Consider the following 15,728-nt stretch of genomic DNA (forward strand, 5'->3'; position numbering starts at 1 on the left):
GTGAAAATTATTTCATTTCCTCAGTAGAATTTTCTTGACTCTGATCTGTTTCTTTCTCCTTTCTTTTTTGACAAGGCAACCATTCCCCAGCTGTTGGATTGTTTTGGAGGTTCCCAAGCCTCTTGTTGCCTGGGCCTGCCCTTAGTGGCACCTCCATGTCTGCGGGTTGCTTTCTTTGTGCTGGTGCAGCTGAGCCTACAGCTGTGTGGGGAACTGATCCAACTGAAAAATAACCCTGCACAAAAATGCCCCAGAGTGTGAAACCTCAGCCTTGGGGTTTTGCTGGAGGAGGTGGATGGGTTGTCCTGGAGGCCTGAGGATGCTGGGAGCATTCTGAATCCAGTTAGGACTCCTGATGTGAACCTGTGAACTGTTTGCTGATGGATTCCTCAGGACAGATGGGTTTTTTCCAAATTATTGTGCTCTGGTTTTGAAAGAAACACATGTTCCACTGATAGTTGGAGTTTATTTTTTATTTCATGGCTAGTTTCCATAAGCAGTAAGGAGTATAGATAGTGATGTTGTAAGGTTTGGGTTCTAGCTGACTCGAGTTCTAATTGACTGCTGTTTAATGAGCTCGTGGATTGACATCATCTGTGTTTTCCTTGGGGATCTTTATTTTGCAGAAGGGTCACGTGCATTGACCGTGTTCAGTCTGTGACTTGGAGGGCAGCTCACAGTGGCACAAGTGGAGATGTGCTTTAATCATTTGCCTCCTTGACTTGCTGTTCTCTAAGCAAAATTCCTGGAAGTAGAAAACGCAGTTAATGAATGAATGATTTGAGAAGAACATGAAATTATTTGTGCCGCAGTTACTAAAAACAATAAATAATGAACTAATTCTTATTGTTGTACTCAAGTGGTAGTCTCATTTTTAAATGTTCTGTGTAAGAACAGTTTTAGCAGTATTTATTTTGATTATAGATGGTGATTGCTTTGTCAAAAATACTAATACAAAAACATTTTGAGTCATTTATAAGAGAGTGTTCGTGAGTTCAGGGGTATTTTTTTAGTAATCATTAATCTAAAATTTAAAATGGTACTAAAAAAAAACCCCAGAATGTTAATTGAGCAGCTCTTTTATTTTGATGCCACCTAAACCCTGAATTTAAACATTTTCCAGTTGTTCTTTTGTAAAGTTGTTTGGTTGTAAGAAACTCCCAAATTCAACAATGTGTATGTGTCCCTTTGTACTTACAATTCCAGCTCCGTAGGGAATTTCTCTGTGGTGGTGAACATCTTTCAGGAATTTGAAAGGAAGTATTGTTATTGGGAAGCATTTTCATGTGCTGTGCTCTGAGCTGCAGGGTCGTAGCAGTAATTTTATAAAATATAAAGGAGAACTTTGCAGCATGGACAGGATTGTGCTGATTCCTGCTGGGCTGTCTTGTCTTATTGATGAGTCCTGAAGAACTAGAATGAATTAAATAGCTTGAATGAGTCAAGGAAGAGATGACTGTTTCAAGTAAGTGTGATATTTAGGTTTAAGGTGTTTTTTATTTTGTTGTTTGTAACTGGTACTAACTGCTAGAATTTGAGTTGCTTCTGTTTAGAACTGTTTCACAGGATTCTGAGGATGAGATAAATTTTGGGTGGCTTAATTTCAGGTGGTTTAAACCATTACATAAAATCTTTGTAGAAAGAAAGAAGCTTAGAACATTAAAGTGTTCTTTATAAATTGTGTGTATGTGGAGCAGAGGTGGAGTCGACAGTTTTATTGTAAAAAATACCTGGGCCATGTTTTTGACTGGTTGTCTGAAAAATTTCACTTTGGACAGTGTTCTAAATAAGCACGTAATTGTTAAAAGATCTTTTTGTGTCATACACTCTTGGAAGGATTTTTGACCTTGATGAGAATCCATTGGGTTTCTTCACTGCTTCTCAGTATTTTAAGACTTCCACAAAGTTCAAGATCCAAAGGATTTCTGTAACTGTAAACTTCTTGTTAAACTCCTGTGTATCTTTCCCATTTAATACTTCATGGAGCAGTGGGCTTCACACCACTTTGCTGCTGCATTGCATTTCCAGATGAGGATGTGGACTTGTTAATAAAATTTCTTTGAGGACTATTTGATGATTTTTCTGTCTTAAATCTATGCATGTGTTGCTTTTGTGTGTCAGCCTTCATTCTGTGTTGAAAGGAAGACGGGCTTCAGGCTTCTTTGATTGTCTCTTTGGTACTTTCAGTGCAAATCTCTGGAGGAAACAGAGAGCAGCATCTGCCTGAGGCCTTAAAACAAAAGACCTGAGTGGCATTTTGCTGCTCTCACTTCCACATTTTTTTGGGTTATTACAGAATCATAGAATCATGGAAGTTGGAAAAGACCTTTAAGATAACCTAGTCCAACCATTAACTCAGCACTGCCAAGGCCACCATTGAACCGTGTCCCCCTGCAAAAACATTTACGTCTTTTAAATACCTCCAGGTGTGGTGACTCCACCCTGTGCCAATGTCTGACAACACTGTCACGAAGGAAATTTTTGAAATACCCAATCTGTATTTCTCCTGGTGCAACTTGAGGCCATTTTGTTTGTCCTGTCAAGACTTGTTGGTTGGAAGCAGAGACCAGTCGACGCCTCACCTCACTACAGCTGCCTTCCAGGTAGTTTGTTGAAGGCAATGAGTTCCCTGAGCACCATTTTTTTCAGGGGAGCATCCCCACTCCCTCAGCTGCTCCTCACCAGATTTGTGCTTCAGACCCTTCCCTAGCTCCATTGTCCGTCTCTGAATGTGCTCAATGTCCTGCTTTTCATGGATGCAGGATTTGAGGTGTGGCCTCACCAGTGCCCGGTACAGGGGGACAATCCCCGCCCTGGTCCTGCTGGCTGGACACTCTACTGCTGATACAGGCCAGGTGCCATTGGCCTCCTTGGCCCTCTGGTTCATGTTCATCCAGCTGGTGACCACCACTCCAGGGCCTTTTCCACCAGTCACTTCCCAGCCCCTCTTCCCCCAGCCTGGACCAAGTGCAGGAGCCGGCATTGGCCTTGTTGAACCTCAGCCCTAAATCTCTTCTCCAAGTTCTTGATGAAGATACCAAGCAGGAGTGACCCCCACACTGAGCCCTGGGGGACATACCTGGTGACCAGCTGGATGTGATTCCATTTCCCACCACTCTGAACCTGGCCATCAGCCAGTGTTTACCCAGCAAAGTCAATTCTGTTGGCTCGACCTTGGAATTCTCTCACCTTTTGATGTCTTTAATTTTATGGCAGACCAGTTTTCATCTTGCTGGGTTAAAACACCATGGTGGGTAAAACCTGCACTATTATATAAGCTGTTTCTGCAACCTGCATGGATATCTTAGGTGTTTAATAAAGGTTTATTTTTTTCCTGGAAGCAGTCAGATTTAAATCAAGAGATGGGCTCTTTCCAAGCTTCCCTTGTGCAGTTGTTCAGCTAATATTCTATTTTACTCTTAGTTTTTCTATCAGATAAGCACTAAGAAATATTAGTGCTTGTTTAAAAATTAAAAATGGTTACGTTTAAGAAAACACATACTGTTCTACACAGACCAGTATGGAACTTTGGTTTGTATTAAGGTTTTCTTTTCAGGGTTTGTCATCAAATTAAAGCTTGCTGTTTCTAAGTTCAGTAAGCCAAAACTTTGTGTTAGTCACATTTAGCCTTGTAAGGTGCCACTAGATGGTGTTAGTATGTAGTTCACTTTCTTCTTGCTCGAGCACTAAAATTCTCAAACTGCTCCATGTTTGCATCACTTTGAAGGCCTCTTAAGTTTTAAGGTGTCATAAAATAGGTTTGTTAAAGCAGATCATAAAAGCCAATCTCTGTGACTGGATGATTTGTGATGAAATGTGCTAAAAGTGGCAGGTGGGTGGTTGTCACTCAGTCTAGACATTTTTCCTCCCCACTGTCACCTTCCTTGTTTAGGTCAAGTATTTGGATTCTGGATACAAAGAATCTTGTCTTGTCTTGCTATTGAAACTAAGTTTTGCCAACATCCTATGAAATTAAGTAGATTTAAAAAAAATCCTGAAACCACCTATGTGATAATTAAGTTAAATTTGTTTTTTTATTCTCTATATGATACCAAGGCATCTTAAACATGGGGGAATAGGGAACAAGTGTTATTCATGTCCTGCTTCTGACATGTCCTGTCACAGTAGGAGAGGAAGGCAGACTCTTAGGGGGCACATGATGAAGTCTGTCAGGGTTAAAGTAACCGCAGGTATTGCAAAGTGGGTAGTTCTGGGTGACTAAAAATCTGTAAGAGGAAGCCAGTGGACTTCCAATGTGTGAACTCATTGAGGGTCAGCTCTGCACGAGGTGCTTGAGGTTTGCAGACAGATTCTGAAGCGAGCCTGAGCTGAGGAGGATTCTTACTGTTCAATGGTTGCAATTCTTTTAGAAAGATGGTGTTTTGCTTTTCAGAGCTATTTCAGGTAACCATTTCATTTTCACCATGCGATATAGCTGGTGGTGATTGATTTGGGAAGCTGTGTATGGCTTTGGGGTATACACGTCCCCTCCTCTGGGGAGGATGGTAAATGCTGTATCTGCCACTCACAGGGTTTTCAAGAACTTGATCACAAGGATTACCTGTTAGGAAAATAAATATACATGGCCAGGTTTTGGAGAGAGGTGTTCATAGCGAGAGGGTAAACTGATAGAGTAAGAAATTAAATAGAGGACCAGAAGGATGGAAATAGGTAACTGAACACTTCTTTTAGGAACTGTTGAGTACTGTTTTGGGTGTCTGACTGGTCTGTCAGTTTTGTGCTTTTAAGTTTTCTGTGGTTGACTACAAAATGTAGTTGGGAGCAAGGCAAGAGGCATTGTCCTGCTGTTGACAGTCAGTCTTGTTATTTGAATCCAGACTTGCATTTTCTGGATGCTCGTGAGTGTTTCACTTGCAGGGAAAAAAGTTGGTTTTATGTCCTTTTTTGTCTTTACAATTCCATTTGTGTAAGAATTTCAGTGGCAAACTTCTAAATTGAAAAAGCTCAATAGTAAGTTCCTAATCAAAAGATTGTGTGCAGAATGCTGCTGTGCCTAAGAGTGATTTCAAAGCACTCATTTAATAATGTTTTAGAAGGACATCATAACTGAAATGGGGTAATTCACTTGTATCTGTAAACATGAGAGTTGACCCTATGTTGAAAGGAGCAGGAGCTGATAGAATCTTTTTGTGGCAAAAATTGTCTCACTTCGGAATGACCAGTCTTAGATGAAAAATAAAGGTGCAAAATGATATTTCAGCCTTTAATGTTAGGATTTTTTTGTTGTTGTTCATTTTTGTTTGTTCTTGGTTCGGTTTTTTCTAACACTACTAATGTGCTGCATGACCCAAGTAACTGGGATTTTTTGCTTTTTAATAAACCAGGGAATATCATCCTACAGTCAGAATGATAACACTGATAAAGCACACTCTGTATTACAGATAAGGGCTTGTGTAAAATTCTTGTGGCTCTGCAGATTCGGTTGCTCTTTTTTTCCTATTTTAGAATAAAGTTTGTATTATGAGGGATTTGCACGTATTTCCTATAGATACAACGTTAATTTAAGGGAGAGATTGCTTGAAGTTCCACAATACAGATTTTAGATAAGGTACTAATTTCTACACCATGAAATTTAGGATAAATATCTGCTTACTGGTGACCCACTCAGGGACTATGAAATATGATAGGGTTCAAAATTTATGGTTCATATTTTCCTTTATATCTAGGTTGGTTCAGTTTTTTAAAAAAGTCGCTTTCATAATTTGATTTCTGGCACCTTATGTGCAAGTTTCTTCTTAGGAAGATGCTTGGTTAGGAATATTTCATGTGCGCTCTGGCAAAAAGAACTTTTTTCTGTTTTTGTGTTCATTTAATCCTTTTCAGCAGAGCTTGAGTGCTCATGGAGCAGGTGTTTAATGTAGGTGTTCAATGTAGTTGTAAAAGGGGCTGAAATCAGATTTTACAGGTAACTTACTGTAAGTTGAGCACTCAATAATACTGAAATTGTGCATAGTAATGCTTTTTAATTGTCTGACTTTCCTGAGGAGGAAAGGGACATTTAGCTCTGGTTTAAGGGAACCCCTCCATGATTCATCCTTAACTCCTTTTTTAGCAGAACTCTGAGAATTTTAGGATTTCATCTGCAAGAAGTTAAGCAGAAAGAGAATACTGTTAGCCTAGAACAGGCTGGATCCCTGGAGGTTTCTGACCCCACCAGGAGGATTGGGCACTTCAGACACTGAGGGAGACTCAGGTGTCCTCCTTGTTCCTCTGGAAGAGAAATGTGGCTCCTTAGAATGGAGGCCTTCTCTCCTGATCACGAAAGCAGAAATAGCTTTCAGCAGTCCACGCTTCCCATGTGCTTGTTTTTAATTGTAACTGAGCTTGGCACATTAAATGATCACTTCAGCTGTTCCTGTGGGAAGTTGCTGAACTTTATTGGAGAATGGAAGAGTTAGAAAAGAAAATCACAGCCAAACATCTTTTTTCTTAAAGAAAACTGGTAGAGTCTCATGGAGCAAAAGACTCCTTTCTGTAATAACTTCCCTGTGTTAAATGGAGGTGTTGGATTTTTCAGGGCAAGTTTCTTCTTGCTTTCTTTTTTCCTATTTTTCTCTTTAAGGTCTTCTGTTTATTTATGTATTTTTTTTTAATACTGTTGACATTTTATAAACTTGCTAGCAGTGCCGTAACTGCTATAGGTAAGCATATTCCACCTCTCCTTTTTAATAGATATGCTCATGTGAGTGTTTCTTATAGTCTTAAACAGCTACAGTGAAAATGTTCTCCCTTTTATTTTCCCAATATAAATCCTTAGCATTGTATTTAATGTTCTTTTCATCTTTTTATCCATATCCCTTGTATAGTTGACTGCAGTAGGTATTTTTTAAAAAAATGTTTACAACAAGTTCTCAGTTTCTTGAATCTTGGAATAGAATAAAGTGTTTCTGTTGTCCTGAATATTTGAAATATACTTTAACCCTTGAAATTGGGATAGGTATTACTTGAGTAAAAAGAAAAAACTCCTTTTATTTGCAATGTGATGCATTACAAAACTGTTTCATAGTTTCATGTGTATGTTCCTGTTGGGGAAAGCAAAGTCATTACCGTGTTCAGAAGATAATTATTCCTTTTTGTTGAAAACTTATTAATGATACCTTGGAGAAGTTGAATCTAGAAGGACTTTCGAGGGGAGTAGGATGTTATTTCATCTTATTGTGAAAAATGCATTTAAAGCATAATTACAGAGTGTGACTAAAATATGCTTAGTTTTAATGTTCTTCAATTCATATTGTTAGACTGAAGTCATATCCTTCAGGGGTTTTTAACCAGTTTGGTTTTTTTGGGGGGAGGGGGGAGGGTTGAAGGAGGAATTTTATTCTTAAATTGTGAAAGACTTAGGTTATATTTTTAAGTGATTTTGTTTGTCTGAGTTGCATGTAAACATTTTAAATATATTGCGTGTTAATAATGTGTGGTCAGTGAGTGTTTTTCTAAGTTAATTTTTCTGATCTGGGTATCTAAACAAAGCGCAGTTTAGAACATTAGAATTAGAAATTGTCCTCACAATTGGCGTTTTGGTGGGGAGGGTCACCTCGTGGGCATGGATCAGATAAAGGTTATGAGTCTCCATTGACAGACAGGTGAGTGCAGAGGTTCTGTGTCATTATCATTATGTGTATGTTCTTATTTCACTTAAACACAAGAACTTTTATCAGGTTACAAAAATAAATACACAGGACAGGCTTTGGAGGGTGTTAATATTTATGGACATGATTTATCCATGGTGCTTGCAGGAAATGAACCTGCACCTGAAGTACATGTTACTCTTCTTACTCTTAATCTGTTTGGTGCTTGTGGTATTTCAAAGCTGGAGTTTTCTTCTTTTGTTGTTTGGTTTCCACACGTTGTGCATTTTCCATTCTTAAATCTTAGGGAGCAAACAGTTGAAAAATCAGTGTCTTGGTGTTACTGCAGTGAATCTTTACTTAAAATGCTTCGTTTTTGGTGGTTCCTAGTGCCGTGTTCTTAGAAAAAAGCAAAGCCTATTTGTGTTCTGGTCCGAGGTGGCCTCTTAGCCCAAGGGCAAGATGAATCAACCAGAGTTTTTAGTGAGGAAGAGGGATGCAGGAGTGGTATTGGAGAAATTGGTTGCTAAGTAGAGCTAATATTCTACTGAACAGAGCTGTTCTTAGCACTGATTTCCAGGTTAGTCTTGGCCGTGGCTGTTGGATAAAATGTAAGCTTTTAGGCTTTTTTCTACTTGCTTTTGTTTCTCAGAATGAAAGGCCATGTGAAATTGATTTCTCTTTGTATGTCCCTGCTCACCAGTTCTTCAGAAATTACAGGGCATCAGGGAGCGTGGTAAATGAGCTACATGATTAAATTTTTAAATCTAACAACAGCTTTGTCCGGAATGAAGATCCCAAAATTTCAAATTATTTCTTCGTTATAGATTTTCTTTAAAATATTGCTTGATTTACATTTGTAAGATTAATAATAAATATACTTTTGGGTTGACATTTCATAAAACAAAATTTTAATCTTAAGGAATGCATTGCCCACAACAGTGTACTTATCATGGCTGTGTAACTTTTATTAAACCATTTATCATTTTAATGTTGTGTGTTCTGACTCTTAAGGATTTCTATCTTTTTCTTCAAAGAAAATGAAACAAAACAAATTGAACATTCATTTTTCTTTCCTACAGCATTATCTGCATACCAGAGGTACTACAGTTTACAATCTGACTACTGGAAGGTCTGTATATGCTCTTTTTTTTTTTTCTTCTTCTTTCAATGTGTTGCTGTAAATGTTTGGATTTTTAAAGTAGATTCTTTTCAATATAAGTTTGGAGTATCTACCTTCAATTACTTTTTGGCATATTGAGTCTTAAAGTAAATGTTCACCTATATGTGCCATTCATTATAAATGTCAGTGAAAGTAAGTCTTCACGTCGTGTATTGAAAAGGCAGTTCAATTAAGCTGGCAAATTTTAAATCTTTTTTTTTTTTTTTTTTAACCATCATTATCCATTACTTCAGGGGTTTTTTTTATGCAGCACAGATATTTGGATGTGTGTATGGAGAGCAGCAGAACCACTTGAAAGCTGCTGCGCAGGCGTTGGACTGGGAATAGGGAAAATGTTCTCAGGTTGCTTTTTGTTTCCACAGACACCAAATTGTTGAAAGTCCTTTTCAGTGTTTTAAATAACATTCTTACGTCAAATAGGAGCAGATCCTCTTAGTGTAGCTGTCTTGCCTGTAAGTACAGGTATTGTGTCTGTAAGTAGAGGTATCATGACTTTAGATGAATAAAAATGAAAAAAAAAAATCTTACAATGGCATTGTCAGAAATAGTCAGCATTGGGGTATTGTCGCATGAAATAATTTGAAGCTCCTGGTTGAGAGAGAGGTGCAGGAAAGCACATAACACATTAGATAACTTGTGTGGTGTTAAGCAGCTGTTTCCCTTAAAAGTGAGGATAAATGCATGTTTCATATAGGGAGGGGCTCATGAAGAGAGCTCTTGGTACCACATGGAGATGGCATTGGATAAACAACATTTTGTCTGTTCTTTGCGTTTGTAGGGACTGTAACAGTGCTTTGAAAAACACTGTGGCAGCTTCTCCCATTTGGGCACAGGACAGAGAGAAAGGCAGGGTGAATTAAGGGTGGAAGTGTGAACTGGAAGGAGTGTTTTATACCAGATAAAGGAGAGCTCTAGTGGAAGGATTCTAGGGAAATTTTTGGTATTGTTGTGTAAGGCTCCTGTTCCAGCAGGAGTTGTGCAAGTGGCGTATTTCACTGAGCCATTTTGGAGTTGAAGGAGTTTTTCTAGAAGTAACTCTTGCAACAACAGTAAAAACATAAATCTGTTCTTCTTACGTGCTCTTGGAGAGCTGCTTTAAACATTGCTGTAAATAAGTGTTGAAATCGATCAATTAATTAAAAATCAATTGTAATAGTTTCTGTTGTTTGCACTCTTTCATGTTAAGCATGTCAAAATAGTTTATGACTGGAATTATTTTTTCTGGTTTTTATTCCAATGGCTCATTATTAAAATAAGTGGTGGGTGATTAGTAAGTTATTTCCCCTGCATTTTCAGAGTTCCGGGTGGAATGTAAATGATTAGATATGTCTTCTAGGTGTAGGTTGTTTTCAGTGTGGCTCAGAATATTGTCTACAGTTAAAATAAATGTAAACTCTGGCTGTTTTGCAGTTTCATCTCAGAAGCACTGATGGCAATAAAATTTCTGTTTGTATGCAATGTGTGATATTTGAACACACCTGTTTCTTGTATGTGTCTCCAGAATTTTACTATGCGGACATTATTTTGAACAGTTTCAGTTGAAAACATGAGAGCATTGTTTGCAATTGACAAAAGACCATTTGGAGTTCTACAAATTAAAAATCCAACCCAAAACCAAGAAGAAGAAACCAAAAACCCAGTAATTTTTTTTTCTCCAGGTTGGCCTCCCTTGGGAAGGATCTCATTGTGAATTTTCTTAAAAATGTGTCGCCCAAAGTGATTCTTTCCTATAATCTTAGGAGATTTTATTAATTTTGATATTCATGAAAAAGAGCCTGAAAAAGTCCAAAACCATTTTTTAGCTAATAATTTTTTTACTGAAAGTGGTAAAAGTCACAGATGGATCATATTTCATCTTATTAATGGATGACGAAGCTATTCTGGAGTTGGCAGTGGGAAGCTGCCTGGATTGGGTGTAGAGAAAGACCTTCCCCTCCTCCCTCCAGCTGAGAGGATTTATTGTTTCTTGTCATCCTTAATGCCTTGTATCTGTAAGAAACCATTTAGTCAGGAATAGTAAGTTTATGGTTTATTTTTGGTCACACTTTTTTATGCTGTTTTGTTCTACATTGTGAATTTTTTTGCCCCCCAAAGAGCTACAGATGGGAAAGAACCCAGTCATATTTCCTTATTTTACTGTTGTGGAATTCTTTATAAGTTTTGGGGTTTTTTTGTTGGTTTTGTTTTTAATTTTTACAGGGCTGGATGTCATCAGTGAAGTTGTTGAAATGTGTGTTGGTAAAGAAAGGAAGAGAGAGAAGAGTGTGAAGGAAGGGTGGTATTTGTGAGCTGTGTGAGATCTGGGAAACTGGAGAGTGCTGAATCACATCAAGGTTATTATATAAGGCAGGTCTGAAGTCAGGCAGGAGCAGCCTTATAAACTTGGGCAGTTTGGCTGAAATTACAAACTCGTGCAGTGCAAATTAACGTGGTTGAAATAAGTGTCCTTTATGTTCTTTGTTTTTTAAGGAGAGAACTTACAGAAGAATTGTGAGGGTTTTCAGATTGCTTTGGGTGTTGTTTGGCCTCCTTTTATGACGTAGTTTCGCTCTCTGCTACTTTGGATTTTTAGAGTTGCATGGGGTTGGTAATTGAGCATTATTTTCATGCATTGTTCATTTCATGATATACAGTCTATATTTCCTTTCATGAAAAAAGCATTTTACTTTTTTTTTTTTTTTCCTCCCCATAGATTTTTCTGATGGTTGAATTTTCATAGATTTTTCTGATGGTCTGGTCTGAAACAGCCAGGTTGTTTTCTGTCAGAATTTGATGCATGGGTTGTTTTGTTGCTATTACGGTAAGCATTGTGTTGATCGTATGGGAACAAAAAGAGAAGGAAAAAACACTTTAGAAAATATATTCTGGATATATACTCTAGTGACAGGAGTGAAGGTGAGAGGTTAGAAGGATGCTGTATTTTGCCATTTGCCAGATCAATACTCCCTTTATGCTGATGAGATGTTATTTCCTTTCAAAGAACTACCTGCGTGGATAGTTTGGAAGGTGTTGGGTTGCATTGTGCTGCACGTTCCTAAATAGACCATTTTTTGCTGTAATCTTTGGGTTCTCACAGATCACTGTAAAATAATTGAGTTTCTGCAATTTTTGACTAGAAAGGCACTGTGGTACCTTAACTCTGCATTTAAAATAATTATTTGACTTGAAATGTTGTGAAGTAAATATCTCAGCTTGGATAAAAGCCAATCTGACTTTCATTCTTGCATTCAAGTAGTTCTCTCAATGTTTCTTCTTATGTGCCTATGCTAAAATAAATCTCCCTTCTGTGCAATGTACTTCATTCTGATTTCTTTTTAAAACTCCCCTGTGTCAACATGTTGGGGGAGGTGAGGAGGACTGTGGGGGATGAACGGATACAAAGGGCAGTTCAGGAGAGGGAGACAACAGCTCGAACTGCAGTTCGTAGATGTTGATGCTCCTGGGAAAATAGAGATATCAAGTGTAAATGTCTGCCATGATTATCAGTTTTGACATATTCTGAGGAGGCAGGATTAGAAGCTCAGCAAAGGAGTAAGATATTCCTGATTTTTTCCAAACATGATGGCAGATATCTGGCACCTGTAGGAAGTTATTTTAATCATCTCGTGGTTGCATTATAATGGACTTGATCATACTGAACTCTTTTATATAATACCTGAGTTTGGGTAGGGTTGTCCTGCAGAAATTCCATTGCATGAGTGAATTGAGTCTAAGTGTATTTAAAACATCTGGATCTGTTGCACTGACATGGTTGTCCAGGGCAGGGGAGACCTAGAAACCCTATTCCACAGATTTGGGGCTCCAAGAGGCGTCAGCGCTCACTGGAGTGATTCCTGGGAGAGTTCCTGAGAGAAGAGCCTGGTAATCCAGTATTTAGATCAGATCTCTGCATAGGCATGGCGCTGCTGCTGCAGCTCTTGTCTGGTTTGATAATCTTGATTAAAGAGTGTTTGTGGTGTTTGCAGGTGAACGCTCACATATTGTCAGTTAGGAGCTGTGTGCCTGCAACACAGAATTTGAATAAATAAAACCTTTTGGTACAGCTATGTTAAGGACCAGCAAATTCCTTTGTGCTGATCCTCTGAAGTGTTGGAGCTGTTGGGACATCTCTCTGCTTGGGGAATGAACATGAAGATTTCTAGACACGGTTAAATCCAGGGGATTGTGGACAAGTTGTGAGCAACATGGCAACACCACTGCTGAAGTCCCTTATTCTGTGTTAATTCATCAAAGAGTAGCATCCTGCTGGCTTAAGTTCCTTTTTTATTAAAAATTGTGTTTTATCACAGGTACTTGAACATTTCTATTCATATCTGAATAAACTGAAAGATTGACAAGGCACAGCATTTAGAAATGCATTTTAAATGTTGGATGTTACTGTGAAAATGACTTATTTCCTTTTCTAGGAAGACTTTACCGTGGAATAGGATGCTGGAACTTGGATTGAGGATGCCTGAGAAAGAAAAGAGACCTCAATTTATTCAGCTGCACTCAGCTGTAGTGTCTCTTTATCAAGCAGTGCTTGGAGTGTCAGTGTCAGTCAGAAAGTCTGAATGTTCCTTGAAATGTTTAAGGAACACTTAATTAGTGAGTTATATCCTCCAACATGAATTCAGATATAGAATTCTTGTTAGCTGTTGACTTTTGCTGGAAAGTTGCCTAGAAGGAAAGTAAATCTGTCAGGAACTCGTTACCATTTTATGAAAATGGCCTTAATCACCCTTCTTTTTAATAAAGATTTCATTTATGTGGACAAAGTAAAAACATCAGAGAGATTTCATAAACTCCAGGAAGGCTTTTTAAAGACCAAGTTCAGTGTTACAGTGGATTTTAAGAACATCTGAATGCAAATGTGATGCAAACTGAATTTACAGTTGCAAGGCTCTACTGGTCTAGTTCAGAAAAAACAGAGAAATGGAGCAGGGGAAGTAAATCCCATAATTTTGTAGCAAGGTGTTAGTTTAGTTCTGGAAAGCACCTGTTTGGTACTCCCCTGCCTGTGTTTACTGGACAGTAGAATGAATTACTGTCTAAATTTTTACCTTTTTTCATATTTATTTCTTAAATTATTCTTGAAAATAAAATTCTGGCTATATGTATACAAATAGGAGAGTTTCCCCTTACTTTCCTCAGGTAATCTTTATAAAACAGAGAAGAATCCAAAACCGTACAGAGGAAAAAAAAATCCAGAAACCAAACCAGAAAAACAAACAGAAAACCAAACCAAAATCCACCAAAATCCCCCGACCTGAAATTCTCTTCAGAAAGCCAAATGCCAGAGGAAAATTCAGTTGTGCATGTGGGTGCTGATCATGGAAGAGGGTTGTGATCTCAGTCCGTGCTGTTGCTGGTTTGTTGCAGAAAGCAATTTTATAAGACTCCTTTTTATGTTGATCCAAAGTGTATTTGAGTGCCAGGTAATATTTTAAAATGCTGTCCTATAATTAGAGCTGTGTAGAAGTTTCTCAAGCTTATGGCTAAAACCCTTGTGATTAGTCGAAAGGCTTTTTTGTTCCAAAGAACTGAAGTAACTAAAGACCACGGATGTTCGTTTTTAAATTTGACCTGTTGCTTGTTTTAATTGTTTTATGCAGCTTTTTTTTTTTTTTTTTTCAATTCCTCTGCTTCTTTTCTGCTTTGTTCAGTGGAATGCATTTTTTTTTGGTATGTTTCCTTAATGCTATAAAATAGGAAAATAATTTAAAAAACATTATTCTTCAATTTTGTCTGTTTTGCTGTCTCTTTTTCTCCAGACTGTAAGTCTGCTTCTCCCTTTATAAACAGTTGGACAGAAAGCAATTACTAGACATACTGATAACAGCAAATAAGAGAACATTTTGCACCTTGGAGATCCTTCATAAGACAGCAATTTTCCACTTCATTGACTCACAACTGTTTTATTTTCTGCAGTAAACTCAAAAAATCAAATAGTTTTTTAAACAGAATTCATCAAAAATTTCATTATTTTTTAATTAGCTATAAATGCCTGGATTAATTGAAAGAGTGTAGTTGTATAGGATCAGTAGAAATTGCTGGAACAGACACTGCTGGAACAAAAGTTGGAGAAGGAGGATGATTTCTGAACACTGATTTTTATTCAAGCCCTTAGGTTTTTGAAACTTTTTTTTTAAGAGAATGGATATTCCGTATAAAGAGATAAATTTCCCCTTGAGGGTCGTCAGAGAACAACATTCTAAAATTACAGAAAAAGGCTTTAATATAAATGATTGCCCCATAGCAACACAGGGTACCTACAGAAAAAGCAAAAAGAAACAATCTGTGTGATCAGAGGACGCTTAATCAGAGAAATATTGAGGAAAAGCTGATCAGGAAAGCAAGTTTCAAAAATTCTCACTGAAGGTGAAGTTTGCTGAGATGAAGACATTGCAAAAGGAACTGGGAGAGACAGCAGTGACCTACAGATGGGTACGTTAAAAACCTGCAATTCAAGATGTATTTGCAAATCAAAATGATAGGGTGGGAGTAGAATAAATAGAAAGAGGAAATGTAGAATCAGAAAGTGAAAAATAAAATCAGGAATTAAATAAATATTCAGTGTCTCTGTGAAGCATGGAGATACTAATAATACCTTCTGTATGCTGTTTAATTCTGCCTGACAATATAATGGTTGTCACTGAAGCACATAGGATTCTGTGCCACCCCTCACTTTTGACTAAAACAAGTTTTTGGATTTCAGTCCTTTCACTGGAAGAATTTTGATGGAGACATTCTGCTTATGGTTTGAGAATGTATAAAATACAACTGAAAAATAATACTTCCATGACTTCTGCTGTAGACTGAGAGGGGGACACAAACATGATGATATTATGTGTTATGGAACAGCAAATGAAAAACAGAGATAATTTTGTCCTAATTTTTAGATACTGATGAGAGTGGGTCATCATAATGGAGATAAAAAGCATTTTTATGGGATTTAATGGGGATAAGCATTTTCC

The 15,728-nt window shown here is 37.7% G+C and overlaps 1 protein-coding gene across 8 annotated transcripts in view; it reads left to right on the forward strand.

Annotated features, from left to right (window-relative positions):
• Positions 1–15,728, forward strand: part of KDM6A (lysine demethylase 6A) — a 151,088-nt gene that overhangs the window by 37,635 nt on the left and 97,725 nt on the right. For all 8 annotated transcript variants that reach the window (XM_066177059.1, XM_066177060.1, XM_066177061.1 and 5 more), the window contains exon 4: positions 8,672–8,721. In XM_066177059.1, coding sequence (XP_066033156.1) covers positions 8,672–8,721 — 50 coding nt within the window. The remainder of the gene's footprint in view (positions 1–8,671; positions 8,722–15,728) is intronic.

This window comes from Chamaea fasciata, unplaced genomic scaffold (genome assembly GCF_029207755.1).
Source record: "Chamaea fasciata isolate MVZ Bird 193981 ecotype frontalis unplaced genomic scaffold, bChaFas1.0.hap1 SCAF_2, whole genome shotgun sequence".
Lineage (NCBI taxonomy): Eukaryota > Metazoa > Chordata > Aves > Passeriformes > Sylviidae > Chamaea > Chamaea fasciata.